The sequence below is a fragment of the Crocodylus siamensis genome, chromosome 4 (genome assembly GCF_052110815.1).
Source record: "Crocodylus siamensis isolate JL-2025a chromosome 4, ASM5211081v1, whole genome shotgun sequence".
Taxonomy (NCBI): Eukaryota; Metazoa; Chordata; order Crocodylia; family Crocodylidae; genus Crocodylus; species Crocodylus siamensis.
Genome location: NC_143398.1, coordinates 202,673,289 through 202,696,248, shown reverse-complemented (window position 1 = coordinate 202,696,248; position 22,960 = coordinate 202,673,289). Strand labels below are relative to the sequence as shown.

Here is a 22,960-nt window from a genome sequence, read left to right as displayed (position 1 = left end):
TACTTAAGTATGCGGGGCGGATAGGCTTATATGTATTAATTCATTGCGCATGGGTAGAAAATATTTGAGGTTACAAGAGTTTGAATTTTCCTTGCTTCAAGGCTAGAATTGCAATTTACTCTTATCTGCATGAGAAAAGCTGAGGAGTATATGCTTTATTGTAACAAAGAGATAGTAACTTTGCAAAACAAAGAGAGAGTGATACCTTAATACAAAGAGCTCTCAGTAGCTCTCCCAGTTCTCTCACCAGGGAGGGCTGACAGCTGTGCTGTTTTAACAAGACTTATTGATAATGCATTTTTAATAATATTTCTAACAATATCCCCCCTCAAGATGCTTTCTGATCTTTACTTCATTTGGGCATATCAAGATAATTACGAGGAATTTTTCTGAGGACCATGACTTTTGCTACAGTCTGTGCTTTCAAAGGAACTGCTGCGACCTGCATTCCTTCTACTGTAGTGGTTATCAATCTAGTGAGACAAGGAATAAGGCAAGGGATAAAAATCAAACCAGTCAGAGCACACAAAAGCACAAATCCTACTTTTTCCACCAGGGTCCTCCAAATAATTGAAACCACCAGTCTTTACTCCATGTGGGTTCCCACGTTTGTATTGGTACATGGGCTATTTTCCTAATCTCTTTGGCAATCTCTAAGACTGCTTTTCCGTTGTCGTCTATTTGGAGGCAACAATTAGAAAGGTTGAACTTTCCACAGACTCCGCCATCCTCTGTGAGTAAATAGTCTAGAGCCATTCGATTTTGGTATATGGCTTCCCTCATCTGGGAACTTTGTCGAGCCAGCAACTCGAGAGCAGTGGCAGTCTGGTTAGTAATTACTTCCAAGATGGCCTGCAACCAGATGATTCTATTTAGCATATAAATTGGTGTCCAGTAACCCTAACTTCCATCATTAGCCCATGTAGCTGGTCCATAATACTCAATAATCCTCTGAGGAGGCCACTCATCCTCCTTCCACTTTTGGGAGCCACCCTGTGTCAAACTTACATCAATACTTCTCTTGGCTCTTTTCCAATCATCATACAAAGAGACTCCCAGCTTATTTCCGACCTCAGATGGTAACAAAAAGAAAGATGGTACAATTACTCCAACATAGCAGGTTCCTGTCCACCCTCGTGGTAGTACTGTATAGGCTTTCCTTCCACAAATCCAATAATGTCCTTTCAGGGCCCTGTTTTCCCCTCCCAAGGCTAGGGGGTCACGGCTGTGGAAAAGAAGGGGATAGTGTTTGTTGCCCGTCTGCCCTAAAGGGTCAGTGTAATAGTTACTCCGTTTAAACTGACATTTCCATACGCCATCTTTATCCCTATACTCGCACTTGGTTATTTCATTTGTGTCATTTAAGGCACTCCAATATGTATTAAACTTTGCCACTGTGCCATTCGGGTGTACCCATTTCCAACTATAGACATAGGTAAATCGTTCACCTCGGGCCTTTTCATATGCCTGACATCTGGTAGGGTTAGGATCGAAAGGTACTATTCTTGTCTTTTTGGTCTGTTGCATCTGCGGGGAGATTGGGATGCTAACAGCAGAATTCCATTGATCAGCATACTTGGTGCATATTTGGGCCCATTTCAATGTCCATGTACACTGACTATGTTCCAAACTTCTCCCCGTACCATTACTGCTAATACAGTACTCTTCTAATGCCACTTGGGAAAGATCCCAGCTGCGGTTTTCATCCCATTCTTGACCAGTACTCTTAACATCCGCCTTGGCACTGACCAACCATTTTGGGGCCAAAGGAAAAGCCCTTCAAGGCCACTGTTCTTTGGCCTCTTGGAGCCCCCCACAGGCCCAGCAGTTGGTAAGATTAAAAGTACTTGCAATTCTTTCCATCATATCAACATACAAATTTGTCCCTGGGGGAGCAATTTGGGAAAGCGAGGGTGTGAGCCAGCGGTTAAGGCTGCTCAATTCTGCTCCTTTCATTATGCAGATAACAACAAGGCATATTCAGATTCCCACCATATTTTCCCTTTTACTTTCTTGTCTAATTTTCTGAGCTCTGATTAAGCCGTCTCAGGCGCACTTGGAGATCACCAGTAGGTTCACAACTCCACTTGCTGGCTTCTTGTTCCGAAGACGACTCAGCTTCCGGAGTGAGTTCGTCTCGGGAGTTGATGTCCTCTAATGCTCGTGGATGTCGCTTCACACGGGTATGGTGTATCCAACGATCATGGCCAGTAATCTTTACAGCGGTGTGGGTTGTTAGAAGTACCTGGAAAGGGCCACTCCACCTCTCAGTCAAAGGCTCCTTTTTCCACCGCTGCACCAAGACCCAGTCTCCCGGGGAGAAGTCATGTACCGGTACATCTAAAGGCAGACGCTGAAAGGAGGCTGCATACCTGTGAAGAGAAAACAAGACAGACTGCAAGGCAATAACATACATATGAAGCTCACTATTACCTAACTCAAAAGTTACATTCTCTCGCATCCCAGGAGGTAAGACTCGAGGTGGCTTGCCAAACATAATTTCATATGGGGTCAATTTGAGGCCCCGTCGGGGAGTGTTTCGAATGCAAGTAAGAGCTAGCGGCAATGCTTGAGGCCACTTAAGGCGTGTTTCAATACAGATTTTGGTGAGCAAAGTCTTTAAAGTCCTATTCATGCGTTCCACTTGTCCTGAACTCTGTGGTCTCCATGGTGTGTGTAGTTTCCAAGTAACCTTGAGAGCTTGTGCGACTTCTTGAACCACTTTTCCCACAAAGTGTTGTCCTTGATCCGACTCGATGGACTCAGGCAGGGAATACCGGGGAATGATCTCCTGTAACAAATACTTCACTACTGTAGCTGCAGTGGCAGTCCTGGTGGGCCAAGCCTCGACCCAACCAGAGAGCTGGTCTACCATGACAAGTAAAAACCCGTGATGTCCGGACCGTGGGAGCTCGGCAAAATCAATCTGCCATGCCTGTCCAGGGTACGCTGCCCAGGGTCTACCTCCCATTGGCACAGGGGGTTTCCTTCGAGGGTTTACTTTCTGGCATGTGATGCACTTGGTAGCAATGCGCTGAGCTTCTACATATAGCCCTGGGGCTACTGCTTGGCGGATCACTAGATCACCCATGGCCAAACCTCCCATATGGGTTCTTGCATGGAGCTGTTGCAGCACCTCCCGAAGCAATGGCCTGGGTATCATGACTTTTCCTCCTGGTACTATCCACCACCCCTGGGAGTTCTTTTCTGCACAAGCTTTCTGTGCAAATTTATCTTCTTCAGGGGAATACTGTGGGACTAAATCCTGAACGTATGGCCATATGGCATGGGACATGGCCTGCTTGGATACCTCTTCCGCTTCTCCCCCAATAAATGCAGCTTCCTTTGCTGCTGCATCAGCCTTTGCATTTCCAAGCTTATGCTTTTTCTCAACAGCCTTCCCATGGGCCCGCACATGAATGACTGCTACCTCTTTAGGCTGGTGGAGTGCCTCTAGTAGTTTGATAATCTGGGGGCCATTAGCAATCTTATTCCCAGAGGCAGTAATGAAACCCCTTTCTTTCCACAATAGTCCGTGCGCATGGACTGTAGAAAAAGCATAGCGAGAGTCAGTGTATATATTAACCCGCTGGTCTGTCCCCAGCTGTAATGCTCGGGTGAGCGCAGTGAGTTCCGCGGCCTGTGCCGACCATGAGCTCGGCAATGACTCCCTCCATACTACCTTATCCAAGGTTACCACTGCACATCCTGTTCGTCTTTTCCCATCGATGACAGAGCTGGAGCCGTCCACAAAGTATTCAACATCTGGGTCTTCAATTGGGTCCTCAGCAAGATCAGGTCGCACCTGCGTGGTCTGATTCAGGACCTTAAGGCAGTCATGCGTCGGTTGCCCTGGCTTCGGCAGCAAGGTTGCAGGGTTTAAGGCTGTAGTATGTTTGAAAGTAAGTCCTGGATTAGAGAGCAAAAATATCTCATACCGTGATTGTCTGGAGGGGTTAAGAAATTTCCCTCCCTCAGTCCCTAGGATCTGGGGAACTCCATGAGGAGTGAGTATTTCCATATCCGCACCCATGACTATCTTCTGGGCTTCTTCAACAACCACTGCTGTGGCTGCCACAGCCCGAAGACAGGCTGGCCACCCGAGTGCAACTGGATCTAGAACCTTTGAATAATATCCCACGGGTCTCCAGGTCGGGCCCGATGGCTGTGTCAGCACCCCTGATGCAACCCCTCGATTCTCATGAACATACAGTCGATATGGTTTTTTACTGTTTGGGATGGCTAAGGCAGGGGGCTGGGTTAATGCTGCCTTCAGCAGATCAAAAGCATGCTGCATTTCTTTATTCCATTTCCATTTAGTGAGACTTTCCTTAGTCAGGGATTCGTACAGTGGTCTAGCCTTCCCACCGTAATCTGGTATCCATAGTTGACAGAACCCAGTTAGCCCTAGGAATGCCCGCAGCTCCTTGGGTGACTTAGGTGGGGTTAGACCTTGAATCGCCTGTATGCGATCTGCACTCAGGGCTCTGACTCCTTTTGAGAGCTTATATCCCAAAAATGTGACTTCAGGCTGACATATTTGGGCTTTCTCTCTAGAGACTTTATATCCTTTTTTCCCCTGAGTGTTTAGGAGTGACCTGGTGGCTTCCTCGCAGAGCTGCAAGTTTGGGCTTGCAACTAGCAGGTCATCCACATACTGGAGGAGAGTCACTGCAGGGTGTGATCCCTTCCATTCCCCCAAGTCCTTCTGAAGGGCAAGTCCAAAAATATGGGGGGCTGCTATAAATCCTTGTGGAAGAACTGTCCACATGAGTTGGGCTTTATGGAAAGTATCTGGATCCTCCCATTCAAAAGCAAACAATTTTTGACTCTCTCGGTGAAGGGGAATAGAGAAGAAAGCATCTTTCAAATCTAGCACTGAAAATATTTTAGCTTCCCCCGGTACTTGTGTCAAGATCGTGTGAGGGTTCGGGACTACAGGATGATCTGAAAGGACCTTCTTATTTACAGCTCGTAGGTCTTGGACCAGTCTGTATGAGACCCCATCTGCCTTCGGCACTCCAAGGATGGGGGTTTTATAGGGTGAGGACCCTTCCACTAGCCATCCGTACCTCTTGTATTTCTCTATTAACGGCTTGAGTCCAGCTCTGGCCATTCAGCTGAGCGGGTACTGCTTTATCCGAACGGGCCCCTCCCCATCCTTGAGTACAATCCTTACCGGGGAGACGAACTTAGCTCGCGCAGGGGTTCCATCAGCCCATACCGAGGGGTCTACTCCAATCATGTGATCTTCTGGACTTACTGCAGGGCATCGGTCCTCCAGGAGAGCCATCTGATAGTTCGAGCTCTGCTTGACAGGTAGCTGGACCACCATCTGATCGTCTCTGAAAAAGAGCTCAGCTTGCAATTTTGTGAGTAAGTCCCGCCCAAGGAGTGCAACCGGGCAACTTGGAGAATACACAAAGGAGTGCTCGAGCAAATGGTCCCCCACCTTGGTGAGGAGTGGTTTACAAACAGGGAGTCGGGTTTGCATTCCCTCAATCCCTTCCACAAGTACATGCTGTTCACTAGTTCCTGCACAGGGGGGTTTTTCTGGAATCATTGAAAATGTAGCCCCAGTATCCACCAAGGCTTCAAAGTTTTTGCCACCAACCCTAATGGTTACCATGGGATCTTCTCGGGCTCCAACCCGAAGGGTAGTGGTCTTAGATCCCTGTCCCCTTCATTCTGAATCCTCACCCTTGTCTTCTGCCCGCATGAGGTGACCTCTCGGTTCCCCCTCTCTCTTCTCCTTCAACTTCGGGCATTCCCTCTTCCAGTGTCCTTTCTCCTTGCAATAAGCACAAACATCTGCTCCCACTCTTTCTCCCTTCCTCTTCTGTATCCCAGCCTTTCCAGGGTTCCCTCCAGTTATAGCAGCTGCTAGTGCTGCCATCTGTCACTGAGCCTTTTTATCCTCCTTGCGCTCCTGCACTTGCTCACGATTCCCATACACCTTATATGCAATTTCCACCAGCTCTGAAATCGGTTTCCCAGCACCTCCCTCAGTTTTCTGTAACTTCTTACGGATATCAGCAGCAGATTGACCAATAAACATAAGATTTACCATGCGCTGGTTATCCGGGGCTTCTGGATCCAGATCCGAAAACCTGTGAAACGCCTCATACAGCCTCCCAAGGAAAGCTGAGGGATCCTCCTCTCTTCCTTGTCCCACCTCATACAATTTAGACAGATTGGTAATCCGAGGCACTGCCTTTCCCATTGCTTCCACTATAATTCCCAGATACCGTGCACTTAGCTCTCTGCCCTCTGCAGTATGATTATCCCATCTTGGCTCCTCTACAGGGCAGGTATCACGCAGAGTACGACTAGCAGCACCTTCTGACTCAACTCTAGCCGCCGCAATACGTTCCGCTGTCCCCAACACTAATCTCCTCTCCTCCGGGGTTAGGAGGGTCTGGAGCATCATCTGGACATCAGCCCAAGTGGGTCGATGAGTCTGCCCAATAGATCGGAACAGGTCCCTCATCTTTTCAGGGTCTTTACGAAAAGAGGGGCTCTGATTCTTCCAGTTAAATAAATCTGAAGTGCTAAATGGGGTGTAGACAAAAGCTGCAGTGCCTCCTTCCCCAATAACCTCTCGCATCGGACAGTTCAACACTGGCTGTGACTCTACAGGCTTGCGCAAATAATAACCCTTATTTCCTGATTCAGATGAGGCACTTGGCTGAGGCTCACGCTCTAACTCATTAGGTATGCATTGGTACGTCAGTGGTGGTCTCTCTAAGGGAGGGGGCGGTGGTGCAGAAGGACTGGACCCCGAGGAGGCATCTGACTCATCTTCGCTACCCAACAGGGCAACCGGAGCGCGGGTCCGGTACTCAGCCAATTCAGAATCTCCCCCCTCATTAGACTCAGGAAGTACAGGCGCCCCCCCCCCCGAGTCTTTTTCTTAACAAGCATCACATGAGACTTTACTAAGTAATTCTTAATCCAAGGTGGCTGATTTTGAACCACCCACAACCAACAATCAATATAAGGAAACTGATTCCAATACCCATTCTGCATAACAATTTCATGGATAGCTATCACTTCTTTTAGCACAAAGGATCCTTTCGGGGTCCAGTGGACCTCAAATGTTGGCCACTCGAGTTGACAAAACTTAGTTAAATCACCTTTTTTCATTTTTATTCCATAATCGGCCGGCTTTGCAAATTTATTAAAATGACGTAATAAGACTTTTAGAGGGGTATCAATATTGTTTTCTACACGAGAGCGACTCGTACCCATTTGCCCACAAAAATGCGCCCAAGGCACACCAAATACCAAAAAGATCTCAACAACAGATGATTTACAATGAGAGCTGAGCCTAGAATTTCTCAGCAAACTTACACATCCTTTGTTTAGATCCGTACACCAGATTGGGCAAAGGGAATTCGTATACTCACTCAGATACCCCAGAGATCTCGATCCAAATTCCAAAGTGTGTCTGCCTCTCCAGAAACTCAGAATTTACACGGGATACTTCCTTTAACTTCCCGGATATTCGGACTTAAACCTCAAATTCCAGGGGCGAGTCCAAAGTCGGCTCGGTGCGCACTTCCCCTGGTACCGGAGGCGCTCCATCACTGAATTCCGGGGTAGTCCTCGAGAAGCCCCACGTTGGGCGCCAATTATTGATGTAAAAATCGCGGTTCGTTTCTCGGGAGGCGAAAAAAACCTTCAGCCACAGACACACTCTATTAGCAACACAAAAGGTATATATTTGCAAATAGGGTCAGAGAGAGAGACAAAAGATCAAACACTCTGCTGCCCCCGAGGGAAGCTGCCCAGCTGGCTTTATCCCCTTTCTCCTGACCACGTGTGCAGAAGGAGGAACTTTTACAACTCATTTCCGATTCATACAAACATGTATGTGAATACGTCAAATCATGCGTCGCATGTGTATTATAATTAACTACTTAAGTATGCGGGGCGGATAGGCTTATATGTATTCATTCATTGCGCATGGGTAGAAAATATTTGAGGTTACAAGAGTTTGAATTTTCCTTGCTTCAAGGCTAGAATTGCAATTTACTCTTATCTGCATGAGAAAAGCTGAGGAGTATATGCTTTATTGTAACAAAGAGATAGTAACTTTGCAAAACAAAGAGAGAGTGATACCTTAATACAAAGAGCTCTCAGTAGCTCTCCCAGTTCTCTCACCAGGGAGGGCTGACAGCTGCGCTGTTTTAACAAGACTTATTGATAATGCATTTTTAATAATATTTCTAACACCCCCTCAACCAGCCCCTGATCTTACTCACTACAAAGGGAAATAAGGTGCAGAAGTTTATGAACAAGAGAAAAACACCTGTGTGAGTGACACTAACAAAAGACTGTTATTGAGAGCCTCAAAACCAGGAATACTCCTAGCCTTCAGGGGCAACCGCGATACAAGAGCAAATTGCCTCCATTCTGCTCTCCACACAAGATTTGACAAATACATCCATAGTGAAAGAAAATATTAAGATAATAGCCAGATGCAGTGTTTTCTCCTTCCCTTTTATTTTATTATTACAAGAGTGAAGGGAGAAAAAGCCACAAGTGGAAAGACAAACAGTTTGCTTCTCTTGCAGTATTGGCACACAGAGGCTGACCTAGTCCAGATTATGCACAAGAAAGTTCCAGAAATGAAGACTGCTAAGAGAGCGCAAAATGTAGGATTATATGGTGTTTACAAGGGTATCAGTAGAGAATGCTCTGCTTTGGATGGGCATTGCTAGAGATATAGGAGTCTTGAATTGGAGAGCTTTTCAATTCTAATTCCAGCCTTGGGAACTGAATCCTGTGATGTTCAACCTTTCAGTATGGGGGGGCTGGATGGGTGGTGCAGAGCCACCCACTGGCCATGTCATGCCCCATGCACTGCATCCACCCACCTTCAGATTGGGCTCTCCACCACCTTCCTTGGCTGTGACTGGGCCCCAAGCTACCTCTTGTCACCCCCACTCATACTGGGATCAAGCCCCAGGACCTTTGCTACTCCTGCGCAGTTGGTCCCCAGGTCCCAATACCAATGCACAGGGGCAGCATGGGGCACTATCTAGGCTCTAAACTGGCCCTGTGCCATGCAACCAACATGACTAATACTTTGAAGCTTTTATCCTGTTTTCATGTAGATGTAGGAAGTACAGATTTACCTTGAAAAGCGGGTAAATAAGAAGTCACAACTTATTACTTAGGATCTGTTCCCATGTGTGTGTTCATAGTCGGAGATGCTTAGCTCAGTGACAACAATAACTTCTTATTGCTTTTACTTCTATTAGCCCCGCTGTGCCAACTCAGCTAAGACTGAGCTAAGCTGAGAATTCTAGTCGGTCCTGAACATCAACTTCGTTTAATAAATTCCAATCAATAACATGTCTGTAAATCCCCTGATGAGAAGGAAGTAGCAAGATGTCATTGTGGTCTTAATATTATCTACAGAACTGTTATTTGTGGCAATATGTAACATGGAAAATATCCAAGCTCAACTCACGGAGAGCTGATGGAATGTTCAGCCCTTGTAGTTAGAAAAATTCTTCACTCTTATTTATGTACTAAGCTGATTTCATATGCTGATCACTGAGAAATTATGAACAGAAGTTCCCAATTCTACTTTTCATATTAGATCTGTTCTACAAGCGTTTTGAACCTTGTTCATTTGGAGAATGGAATTGTGTTAAAATGTCTCTTGTCAGCTTGAAACCCATGCTTTTCAAACTAGGAAGTTTTTCTGGATCCTGGACTCTGTACAGAGAATATGTAAGTATACATGTTACATAATATTACATGTTAGGGTCTTGGTCTTTTATCTGGCTGGAGGCTAGGAGACCCAGATACAAGATGTATGTGATTCAGAGCAAAGCTAGATCACTCTGAATCAGGCCATGTAGGGACATAACCTATGTCTAGAGTGACTCCCACTACAATGAAGGAGTTTGCTTTTATAAATAAAAGTCATTCACATAAGCAGAGGATAAAGTTAAAATACATGTATAGAACGAGTACAATCTTTTAGGAAATCAGCTACAAATTTTGGGCTGTTGCATTCACATCAACATTTAATTTTTTCCGCCCCTCAAAGAAGGTACTTGCCTAGAACACGATAATTTATATCATCCCATTATTTAACTAATTTCTTGCTCCTCCTTGTATATCTTAGACAATATGTAACTGAAGTTTTCAAATCAGTGATTATAGCCCAGATTGCTATAATCTGGGGAGTTTCAAGTCAATTTAAACATTTTGTTTTGGTAAAATATCTATTTATCTTTTAATTTTTTTTCTGTTGATCTACTATGGAAATTAAGGGTTGTCTATATATGTGCTCAGACGGTGAGGGGAGGGGAGCACTTTAATTTATCAAACTTTAGATAAAGTGCCCCTGGTGCCATTTTGAAGCGCGGAGATACTGATACAAAAGAGGTGGAGGCTGGCTGGAGTGCAGTAATTACCAGACTCCAGCAGACACAATCAAATGAATCTGCTCTGACACTGTAATTACAGGGCATTGGAATAGCCTCCACACTGGTGTATAGGCACCCTAAAAGTTCAAATTAAAATGCAAATGTTTTAATTCTGAACTTGTTGACATGGGGGGGGGGGTGCGGGAAGTTTCCTCCATTTCTCCCAAAATTAAATCCTAACAAAATTTGATTTGATCTTGTGAAGCATTTTGATCCTGATGGAACAGACTTCCATCAAAATGTTCTGACTTACTCTTTTATTGAGAAATAAAGGTTTAATAGGAAGAAAAAAGGGATGGAAATACACTAAAAATAATGAAATAAAGTTTTGTGAAATAATGAAGAACACAAACTTGTGTTTTCTATTCTGCTTAAACAATGTGTCAGCTTTCTGCCTGAAGATTTTTTTTTTTTTTTTTTATTAGAGTTGGATTTTTACCCAGATTGTTTCTTGGATTTCCAGGAATTAAACGCCAAGCTTTTAATCCAATTTTCTTGAATTAAGTAGGGAACTTCTATTATTCTGAAAAGTTTTCTGCTATTTAATGAACTATTTGTTTACATAAGAAATGCTTCCTGTTCAGAGAAAGTAATAGTAATATTATAAGTGATAGAATTGTTACAATCACTCAGATGAATCTGATCAGTCATTTCAATCAGTTTGATATTGTCTCTCTTACTGTTATGGCTGAAATCTAAAGAAGTGTCAGCTATTACTTATTAAGATGATGTCTTACTTTTACTAGGAGTTCTGTGACTGACTTGAGTTTTCAAAATGAGGTAACCTGCTTTCACATTTTCTTACCAAGTAACTTGCTGGGGGAGGGCCATAATCTAGCTCATGCTCTGGTGACCTGCAAAGACCACAAAGAACCACAACAACCTATAGGGCAGGGGTGGGCAAAATACAGCCCTTGGGCCAGGTCTGGCTCACCAATTGATTGTATTCAGCCCATGGTTGCCTCCACAACACTCTGTATGGGAACGCTCTGCCTGCTCCTACCAGGACAGCCCACACTGCACGTCTGCCTGCACACATCCCACACCAGCCTATGGCACTGCCCTAGTCCTGGCCAGCATGCACAGCTTCCCGGCAGGGGTTCTCCTGCTGCTGCTGCTGCTGCTGCTGCTGCTGCTGCAGCAGAGACTTGGGGTACTGCTCAGCTCCCCCTACCTCCAACAGCTCCTCCTCCTCCTGTCCCTGCTGCACTGCTTGGGGCAGCAGGTAGCACAGGGAAGCAGTGGCAGCTGTGGGCACTTGAGCCAGGCACCACATGCCCCATCAGGCAGAGAGGAAAGCTGCAGCCAGGCAGCTTCTATCCCAGCATGCAGCTCCAGCTTTAGATTCCCAGCTGCCTTCCATCCACTCAGCCACCTGGCAGGATGAGCAGCCACCTGTGTGCAGCTGGGTGGGTGGAAGGCAGCCCTGCCAGAAAGCTATGCAAATTGACCAGGGCCAGGGTCAGGGCTGTTCTGTCGGTGGATGCAATGGCTGCCCTGGGCAGGGCTCAGACCCATGCAGGGCACCACAGGGGCAGCTGGACTGGACCTGCATCACACTGTCTCTACTGCACATGCCCCCTGCTTTCCTCTTCCTTCCACCCCCCACCCTCAGCTGGCTCCTGGGACCTAACGCAGGGGCAGCACCCCCCCCCCCCACACACTCTCCCAGCCACCCTACACACAATATACACGAGTAAGACTTTATTTTGAGCTGTTGTACAATTGTCCAACAAACTATTTGTTCGACAATTGTTTGACAAAATTGCCTCTACAATACACTACTCAATAAATCATAAATCAGGACAAAAACAATTTTTTGAAACAAAAAATAGTAGATATTTGATTTTTAATATATGATTTGCTTTTTTTATCTATTATTTGTTAAAATGATATCTTTTGAATAGGGCTGTCAATTAATCACCACTGACTTGCATGATTAACGCTTAAATTGCTTCTTGTGTTAATTTTTTTAATGTGTTAATTGTGCACGTGGCTTTGGTGCCCGCACCCACGCTCCACTGCCAACACTGCTGCCTTCAGGCTGCCCAGCAGGGCAGCAGTGTCAGTGCAGAGGAACCACAGGACAGCGCAAGCTCCAGAATGCTGCAGCAAGAAGGGTAGGGAGGGGGCACGCGGAGACACAGAGACAGACACTGACAGAGACACAGACACACAAGCAGCCGTAGTATGCATCCAGCCAGGAACGCAGCCTGGTGGCATGTAGGGCAGCACCCAACTGGTAAGTCTGTGGAGGCCCACAGGGGTCTGTGGAAGGGAAAAGGTAGAGTGAGAGGGAAAAGGGGGGCCAAATCGAGGCCCTCCCCACAGTGAGGGAGTAAGTGGGGCAGAGGCTGGGGTGGGGCAGTTATAATGAGGCAGGTCATGGGATGGAACCACAGGTGAGAGACTTGTCCAGGGGTGCAGGAGGGGGGGGGCACAGTCCCTGCTGCTGCACATACCCTTGGGGGAGGTACGGGAGGGCATGTGCCTGTCGGATTTGTACATGGGCCAGAGGCAGGCTGCCCACTGCAGGCTGGGACTCTGCACCCTGCCGCCTTTGCTCTGGGAGCTGCGCACTAGCCATGCTGTGTGGATCCCAGGGTAAAGCCAGCAAGGCACAGAGCCTAGCCTGTAGCAAGCAGCCGGCCTCTGCCCCATGCACAAAAGTAGGGCTGTCAAATTATTAAAATTATTATAATTATTAAAAAAAATTAATTGTGCTTAATTGTGCAATTAAAAAATCTCAATCATCATTTTAATTACACAGCTAAAATCTCAAATGCACAGAAAAACTTCAGAATGATGCAGGTACGTTGTATGTTTGGGGGTGGGGGGAATTTGTGAAGCTGTGGGTGTGCCAGTGCTAGGAGCAAGAGTGGATATAGGGGAGGGTGTAGTTACATTTCTCCCCCCGTCCTTTTTTTATTCCTACTCCACCCAAAGTTTAAAAATGACTGCCTGGCAGTAGCACTAGCATTTCTAGTCAGGCAGCAGTGAGGGAGTCAACTGACTTCATGGCTCATTATAATTGACCATACTCTATCTAAACTCTTCATTCCACAGGTGTTAACAACCCCACTCTCCTTTTGAATCGCCTTAATATTCCACTAATCAAGCTATTCTTTCTTCTGCAATTCTACTGTCTTCTAGCTGCTGCTGGTAATGCAGTTCCTGTTTCACAACCCTGAAGACTATTTTCAACTTTACCTAAAAACATTAACTCAGGTGTGGAAACATTAACCCAGGTGTGGAAATAACTTTCAGTGAAGTATTGGATTAACTGTCAAGATGCTCAAGTAGGCTAGATTTTGTTTTATGTACATTTAGTTCTAACGATTATAGGACTAATGAAACAATGTATTTTTGCCTAGCTTGCTTTTTTCTTAAATATAATATACAATATAGCAAATTAATGCACATTCCAATAAAGATATACTTGTTTTTGCTTCAGTCTTAAACTGAGTAATATAGCCTTAGGCCTCCAGCATATTACTACATCTTCTAGGGTCTAGCATATTAGTAAAGCTTCTAATATATGCCTTGTTACATGATAAAACACACCATCTGCACCCTCCTTTTTAAAATTTTAGATCCACCCATAGCTAAGAGTATTGGATTCCAGTATTATCATTGACATAATGATTCTGGAGTATCAGTCAACTCTCCAGTTATCTTCCTTCTGTATGCAGGACATTGTTAAAATAATCAACTTCACAGAGACGTGGATTTCTCAATATATGTAAGATTCCCTAGGGTTAGCTTTACACACACACACACACACACACACACACACACACACACACACACACACACACACACACACACACACACACACACACACACACACACACACACACACACACACACACGCGTCTGGTCTGCTTGTTTTCCTTCATCTAGCTTCTTACCATGTCACCTACTACATTTCTTCATGACTCTTCAGTGTTGCTCAATTCTGATAGCTTACTGCTGCTTCCTTCAAGCAGAGGTTCTACTGTTGGTACCTGCTTTTGATTTTTAACATAGAATTTTGTATTTTGTCCCCACGCTTTACAACTTAAATCCTAATTCAGCAAGAGCCTGATTTTCGCTCTGTTCTCCTTCATCCTTCACCTGGTCTAAAAGCCTGATGCAAAATCACTCCTAATTACGAGACATTTATTCTTCAAACCTTAACTAATTCACTAGTCATATATTGATGAATGAGATTTTAAAATTAATGACTGACATTTATAAAGATTTATACACAACTATAAAAGAAGGCTTCAAGCTTGTAAATATCATATTGTTTGAAGAAAAAAGATAAATTAAAGCTGTCCAATATTAATGAGAAATAGTATAAATGAGGACATTGTGAAATGTTACCTGATGAATAGGGCTGGCATCTTATCATGGTTACAGTCCCTCTATGACAGGCTCTCCTAACAGCAGGAAAACAGCTCTATAGAGACCCGTGTCATCTATAGAATTTAATTTAGCTTTTAATGTGTAGTCTCTGAGTCTACTGCAGCAGAAAAAAGGGAACAAAGGCTGCATCACTCTGTCCAGAGTTTGAGTTATTTGTAATGGAACATTTACGTCTTTGAAAACAGTAAGGTAGTTTTTCTACTACTTGTTTAGTGAGAGAAATTCAACTGTGCTATATAATCTAAGAAGTCATAAATAAAGTTGGATTATTATGGCTCTCACTTTCTAAAGGCTCTGGTTAAATGAATATTAATAAAAATCACAGTGATTTAAGCATAAAATTATCCTGCTGTTAAATTCAGATTTGGGAATACACATACCAACGTGCTGACTAGTTTTTATATCTCTGGGATGATGGACCTAGTATTAGAATTTGCATTTGGTCCTTCCATTAGGTACATCATTATAATTTATTATTTGTGATAATAAAAATCATTTGCATAAATTAGTACCATAGTTTACACAGTGCTTTATGAACACAGGGGGAGACATATTCCCTGCCTCAAGGAGTAGGAAAGGGACTCATCTGTGGCCAGACTTTACAGGCCAGTCTCAGCCAGTGCCTTGCCTTGATCTATACCAGGGGAGTTGAACTGGTCAAGTCCCTCAGGCCAGATCTGGACTGATGTGGGCTGTATGTATGTATGACACCCTGGATCTATACCAGTTTGTAGATTATGAGAGTAACTTTGTAGTTACCAGCCTTTACAAGCTATTGGCTACCATAATAACTTCAGTTGTGAGAAAGAAATAACATTTACCTAAATAGCAGCTTGCTGAAGATAGTGTGTACATATATGAATATATGTACTGGGGGGTGGGGGGATATCTTAAATTTAGGGTCAACTTAGATTCAAGTAAATATGGCATATGGATTCAGAGGTCAGTTATGAAAGGGGATATAAGAGGGAAGTACCAGAGCTATTTTGCTTAATAACAGTATATTTACCTAACTATATTTGGGTCTCCTCTTTAAAATATAAGAGCTAGATTCCAGTTATACCTATAAGAGATGATTTAAGACAACTCCCCAAAATTGGAGGTTTCATTCAACATATAACATTCCTTTAAAAAAATGAAGCTTTGCACAATGTTGTGACTTTTTAACCTTTTTCAGCCATTCTCAGAATGGTTACCAAAATACTTGGTTACCAACAACTGTGATTTCTATGGGAAAACATTTCCAGGAAAGGCTAAAACCCCCCTCAAAAAAACAACCTGTCTCCCATATTTGGGGAAATTGGGCCTTTTTCTTAACCCTGTGAAATGGAAACAACTTCCAAGCCCAAATCTGTTGTATTTTTCCTTAGTTTTTTCCCAGCTCCAATTTCATAGTGTCCCATTTCATTAACAAGAGTGCTTCTGAGAGTGAAGGCAAGTAGCTTGCTAGCTCAGGCCATAGGATAGCATAATCCTGTGTTGGTCATATATTTACTTCACAAACATTGCTTAATTTGGGGTTAGCTAAGATCCTATGATATATTTAAACAAAAATTTAAAAGTGATTCCAATCTCTCCTGTTAGAAAGGAAAAGCACCATTCTTAGGCATGTTTTCCTGTTTCCTATGTTTCTATTGTTTAAGACTAGAACCTGGAAAAGGAAAGTCATCAGACAGAGAATGCAATTAAGCACTAGACTTCCAGTAAGGTCCTGAGCTGGTAATTTTTTAATGTCATTACAATCAGTAATATACAATTAGTCAGTCATAGGAGACCAAAGAAACAAGTGAGACCAATATCAATTTGGGAAACAGGTACAGACCATGGTGGCAGTTTTAGAACATAATAAGGACTTGCTCCTGGCAAGAAGTGCATGAAGTACACTCAAATGAAGTGCAAAACACAACTCCTTGATTGTAATGTACACTGGAATGTGGGCACTCAGCCTCTTGTTGATTTGAGCTCTATTTGTTAAGAAACATGTTGTGAGGATTACTTTGCCATAGACAGGTCCCAGGCATTACTCAGTGCAAGCAATAGCAAAGTGGGAAGTTCACAAATAATGACAGGTAACATAGCTTGATTAAAGTTTATGTAACTAAATTAATTAAACTTAGAGTGTAGGGTCTTTGTGTAGGGGATGTACACATTAAGTCTTCAAGACACTGATGGAAAATGGTTATTAATAAAATTGCAAAATTATTAGGTTATTAAAAATCTGCCTGCAAATTTACTGAATTTTAAGAAATGCTTCGCATTATGTTTATATGCATGTTTTCTAGAAAACCTAACAGCTGTTTGTTTTTTATTTCTTGGTTTATTAAACAAAATGTTTGTTTTCTGTCATGCAAATACAAGCCTCAAGCATCAAAGGAGATGATTCTTGGTCACAAAACACCTACACTTCAAAATGTAGCCTCTAATTTTTATTTCACTTTAAAATTTTATAGTATTTCTTTGTATACTGTAATTTGAAATACATATATGTGACACCCTGCCACAGACAGAATCAAGAAGGAATAAAAGAGAAAAACTTACCTCATAGAGCAGGAGCAGCCGCGGCAAACCCCATTGCGATCAGGATGATTGGAGGAGTCGGCTGGGGATGTGGCAGATCAAAGGCTACCACGGCAAACCTAGCCACCAGAGTTCAAGGCAGAAAAAAACCCGGCATGGTAAAAGAACAAAGAGAAAGGCAGAGGGAGCATCCTGAGAGAGGTGGAAGAAGAGAGAAAGCAGAGAAGAGAAGAAGAGGAGAGAGCAGGTGAGGGAAGGATATCAATCAAAGGGCCAAAGTGCAAGCTCTGACCCTGCAACTTACCTAACAATGTCCAGACAGAAATTGGGGCTGACAGGGAGGTTTGGATGGCCAGTGAGTCCGATTCTGGTGGGTGAAGGGAACCACCCCGGGGACCTAAGGGAAGAAAGAGATGAAGGTGACATTACTTCCCCAGAAGAGGAAGAAGAAGAGAGAGTGGATCCCAGTCACAAAAGTGACGGGAGAACCAGAGAGAAAGATAGCTGTCTTGGGGCCTGTGTGGGGAAGAAGGGGGTGAGCAGCCATTTAGACAAGGGCCATAGTCGAGGTCCTACAAGCAAAGATAGTGATGGACCTTAGAGGCAATTAACAGCATTTGGAACATCAGGTGTGGTGAGGGCAGGTTATGGGGATGGTGGAGCCCTGTGAAGAGCCACTAATGTCTTGAGTTCATAAACATTCTCAGTTTGTCTCCCAGCAGTGTTTAGCAAATCTCCCATAACATCAAAGGCGTGGCAGGATGCCTACAACAATGAGACACTACTATTCCAGCCAGGAGACTAGGTGACTCCTGTCAGCGTGAAAACCCCCTTACAATATATAAATATTAGTTTACTGTAATTGTGCTCTGCATAGAATGTATAATAGACACCTTTGATTTCAAGTTATAAGTTGAAAGGCAAACCAAAACTGTTATCAAAAACTAGATGGGGTACATAATTTTAACTTAATTAAGAAAATTAGTTACATCATATTTATGATTTAAGACAAGTCCTTACTTTTAGGCTAGGGACAGACATTACACATAAACGGGTTTAAGTGAACAGAAACTGGTTTAAACCTGTAACAGTACAGAAGTTTGATGCACATAAACCAGTTTGAGAATGGCTGGAACCGGTCTGAAGTAAGTTGAATGTATTATCAGACTTAACTGATTTGGCTCAAATTGTTTTATGCAATGTTGGTCTTGGGCCTCTTGTTAGTTTAAGACAAACTGGACACCCCCATCATCCTGGCATGCTCTCTGGGTTGGGCAGGGCTCTCTGCTCCATTGCAGGGCTGGCCCTCCCCTCTGTTCTTTGGTTGCAGCTCCAGAGACTGTGGGCTGCTTCCACCCTCCCCTCAACTCCCTGCTAAGGAGAAATTCCCCCTTCCCCTCTGTCTTGCTGAGGAGGTTTCTGTGTATTAGCTAGCAGACCACATGCTGGCTACAATCCCTGTTGAATCAACAGGTAGAATCAACAGGCAGAACCAACTAATAGCTGGTAGTGTCCCTCTGTTGTTTTCTTAATTGGGTGATAAACACTGTTATCAGTTCCCTGCTTGGATAATCAGAGTTCTGGCAGGAGCCTGGCCACACCTCTCTCAGCTCCATGCTGTGGAAGGAAAGGAGGGCTGCTCTAGTGCCCCCTGGCCTGTAGCCTGAGCCACTGCAGGCACACCTGCATTTCTGGGATGTCTGTCCAGTTACCAAACTGATTTAGCCTAGCCCTCTTAGACTAACCTGCAAAGACTGAATCGATTCAGGCTTTTTGAAAGTCTGTCCCTAGCCTAAAGAACTGTAAAAGTGCTCTCTACTCAAGATTAGGACTGAGGATCTGTTATCATCATCAGATTTCAAAACATGGTTTTAATTTCCTCTTTTGTGTGCAAGAAAAACTCTTTTCTACAACAAATTTTAATGGGGCTGTTATCAGGCAATGCTTAAATACCTTTTATACGTTTCACAGACAAAAGTAATTTCTCTAAGAATTGTTAAGATTTTAATAATTATTCATATCTAAGAAGCCTCTTTGAGACACCAGTAAATTTAAAAAGTCTATTTTAAAGCTAACTGGCTTTCTTTTGAAACAGGTTATATTGTCAGAAAATCTGAGGCAGTTTCAACTCCTATTATGTCTCAAAGTAAATGGGATTTTAACTATGGACTGAATAAAAGAAAAAGTTCTAAAGATGATCTTAAAATTCCCTGCCATAAAAGCAAAGACAATATACATAAAAATGATAAGGACAAAAGTCCACTTTTTCATATAGTATCCATTGCATATTCATGTTACTAAAGGACCTGCTATATGTTCAAATTAAAGCAGATTAGGAACCAGCTATAGAGTTGTTGCACATTTTTAAGCACTTACTTAATAGTTGGTTGGTTCCTTTTCTAGCTGGAAAAATAATTTTTATCGTGTGATAATTACTTTTTACATGTGGTTTATATAAATTTATTGTGCACTTAACTAGTTAATTGTGTGTTAATTACTTTGCATTTGTGGCCCCTCTTACTTTGCTTGTGTGGCTGATCTCAATTTATTAATCAGTTAATTGCATATATATGCAATGTATAGCAGGGGCCTAAGGCTTACCCTAAGGCTAACCCATGAAGACACTGAATGAATGGCAAAATAATAGCAACTAATTTTGAGTTCACCCATGTTCTGAAACAAGTGTGCCTTTTTCCTCTGGTAACAACAGAGGAAAGAAGATAACTGATTTAAAGAGAAGGAGAGTATGATAGGAGAAAGGAGAGTACCTGATTTAAACAATGTCCTTGATTTCAGAGGAATTAGTCAAGATTAATCACCTTTAACTATTACAGTTTTCCATGATATACCAACACAAGATACACATTGTGAAATCCCTTGCCTATCTAAAATAGTTGCAAATATTTATAATACAGCAAAACAGGACACCTGTAACAATAAATTAATTTGGTCCCCTCTAAGGTCTTCTCTGTTTTGTTTTCCATATTCCTTTCTTTAATGACATTATAAATTTGCAATCATTGTTCTAATCAATTTGTTCTAATCAATCAACTTGCGATGGGTCCTAAGGTCTGTAAAGAATGCTATGTGACCATATTAGTGGAAATCCTGGCCCTGAATTGCCATTACAAGAGACAATTATTAAGTTTTAGTCTACTGTTTTTTCTTTAAGACCTTGAAATTTTAATCATTTTGGGGATAAGGTTACATGGTGTTCAGCAACATGAAACATCCCTCTCTACCACACAGCTGTCAAACCCCATCAGAAATTGTGCATTACTATTTTTGCCTGCATTTAACTGGAACTGAAGGGGAAATTGAGACTGATCATCTATCCTGCAAAAGCATCAGGGCAGTACAGAACACACCATACATTTCTTCAACAACACAGGTTACTAGGAACACATCAAACCTATCCTCTGGTGTCCACACTGGCTGCCCATTGACTATCAATTCAAATTCAAAGTCTTGTCCTTATGTCCAAAGTACTCAATAACTTGGAGACCACACATTATGTTAGTCACATGGCACTACTAGAAGGTGCTCTAAAATTGCAGTGATTGAGGACATAAAGAGACAGAACATTGAAACATTAGCCCTCAGCCCTAATGCTACTTATGAATACACTAAATGAATGTAGATGTTTTATGCACAGCAGAAATTTTCTTAAATTTAAAAATTACTTTTGCATTCAGGTAGATTGATATGTCTTAGAAAACAGGTTTGTTTTACACTTTGTTACCTTGGATTTTGATATCAAAAGTAAAGCAGGGTTCAGTGTGGCCAAAATTAGGATGATGGAACTCAACAGCTCAGGATTCAATACATGGCACATCTCTCTGAACCTGTATCAAGGTCTAAGCCATGACTTTCCTACCCAGATGGGTGTGCAGCGAGGAGGGAGGAATTTTTGCACTGGCCCCATTACATGGTTTGTGTCCAGCAACCCTATAGTAGAGGAATGTAAGACCACATTTAGGTATGGAGGGGAGGCATAAATGTAGCCGGTTTTGTTTCTTCCTGCCAAGTGCAACATACGGCACTTCTTAGCACAGCCACAGAGCTATAGAAAGTTTCCCTGACCATCCAAGTACTTAGAGCACCAACCCCAATAAGGTCTTGAGACTAAATTTCATAATCCTTTCTTACATGGCTTTCTTTTTTTGGGGGGTTGGGGGCGGGCGCATGATACAATGTGGTGATACTAGAAATCAGCAAAAGCAGCATTAAAAAACAAGGTATCTATCTATGGATCTTCAAGGTACATGGCTCATTTCCCAGCAAGCTGGAGCATCAATCCTAGGTTAAGATTATCAGTATCAGAAATATGCTGCTAAATCCATATTTAACCTCTGAAATAAGTGACCAGACTGTCAAAAATGCCAAGCACTCAAGAACTTTTACTGATGTCAACAGGGGTAGTTATGACTTCAGCTCCAATCTTCTTGTCTGGTTGCACTGCATTAGGCTGCTTTTTCTACCGAAATTATCAATAAAATTCTAGTCCTGAGAGTTAGTCACTGACCATTTAATATTAGTGGAAAATTTGACTTCACTGACTTAACTACTTCCTAAAAAGGGTAAAAATTTTACGTTTTATAAAAGGCACAAGGAAACTGACACTGGATTTGTATTTTATAAATAGAAAAGTATCTAGGGGAAGGTTCAGTGCCCAATAAGCTAGAGCTTCTGTGCTGGTGAGAAGGTTTTTACTCAAGTTCCACCTCTCTCTCGGGATCCCATTTTTGCTGCTACTGCTAGCCTAGCTCATATATGACAGAATGATGGGATGTCTTTAATGACCTTTTACTTCCAACTGTGTGAATTTATAGGAAGTGTATTGCTTTGAACAAACTAAGTGCTGCTGCTTAGGTAACTATGCTGGCCTTAAGTTTGTCACCAAAAGCCATGTAGACCTGCACAATTCAGGTGGCAGGTTGTGATTTATGCAGAAAACCCCCCACACATCAGTTTCCAAAGAGGACAAAGACAGGGAAGACCAGGAATGGAAAATGAGCAGTGTCTGGAAACTTACACACCTTGATGAATCCTTCCTATCTAATCCTTGCACCATCTCAGCCACCATTTAAGAGAAGGTCCTGGCCAGCCTGCAGTCCTCTCTGGGATGAAGAACCTGTTACCATCACTCCCTTTCCCTATCCCATTCCCTTCTGGGGGAGGGCTGAAGCTCAGCCCAGACAGCCAGTCTGCAGGCCCTATAAAGCTAGCATGCCTCCCTAGGTGGGACCACCAAAAAATGCTGTTTAAAGGCTCCTTTTGGCATTGCCTTTTGTCAGTGCCTGAGGCAGAGATGGAGGGTCTTTTTACTTTTTCTAAGGTTCTTTGGTATTTGAGTTGTGTTTACTGGAAGGAGGGGAAGGATTTAGATGGGGTTTTTGGGGGTGATGAGGAAAGCAACAGCTGCAGCCCCTCTTTAGGAGAGAGGGTGTGGTATTGGTGGGGATGTTGGGGGAGAGATGTATCCTTCCCTTGGGAATGGATGGGAAAAGGTTTCTTGCAATTGGATGTGACTAGCAGTTGGGAGGTGTGGTTGGGATTGGCAGGAGGGTTTGCTTGTGTGG

The 22,960-nt window shown here is 43.2% G+C and overlaps 1 protein-coding gene across 2 annotated transcripts; it reads right to left on the bottom strand.

Annotated features, from left to right (window-relative positions):
• Positions 1-140: 140 nt before the first annotated feature.
• On the bottom strand, positions 141-12,140 carry LOC149867447 (uncharacterized). 2 transcript variants are annotated; one of them, XM_090045432.1, is made up of 2 exons: positions 3,698-12,140; positions 141-2,372 (listed from the first exon to the last, which is right to left on the bottom strand). In XM_090045432.1, exon 1 carries the CDS (start codon positions 6,605-6,607, stop codon positions 5,900-5,902), a length of 708 nt encoding a protein of 235 aa, XP_089901558.1. In that variant the 5' UTR covers positions 6,608-12,140; the 3' UTR covers positions 141-2,372; positions 3,698-5,899. The 2 variants fall into 2 exon arrangements, with proteins under 2 accessions (XP_089901558.1, XP_089901559.1); XM_090045433.1 differs by having other exon boundaries at positions 5,701-12,140.
• Between the last annotated feature and the right edge of the window lie 10,820 nt (positions 12,141-22,960).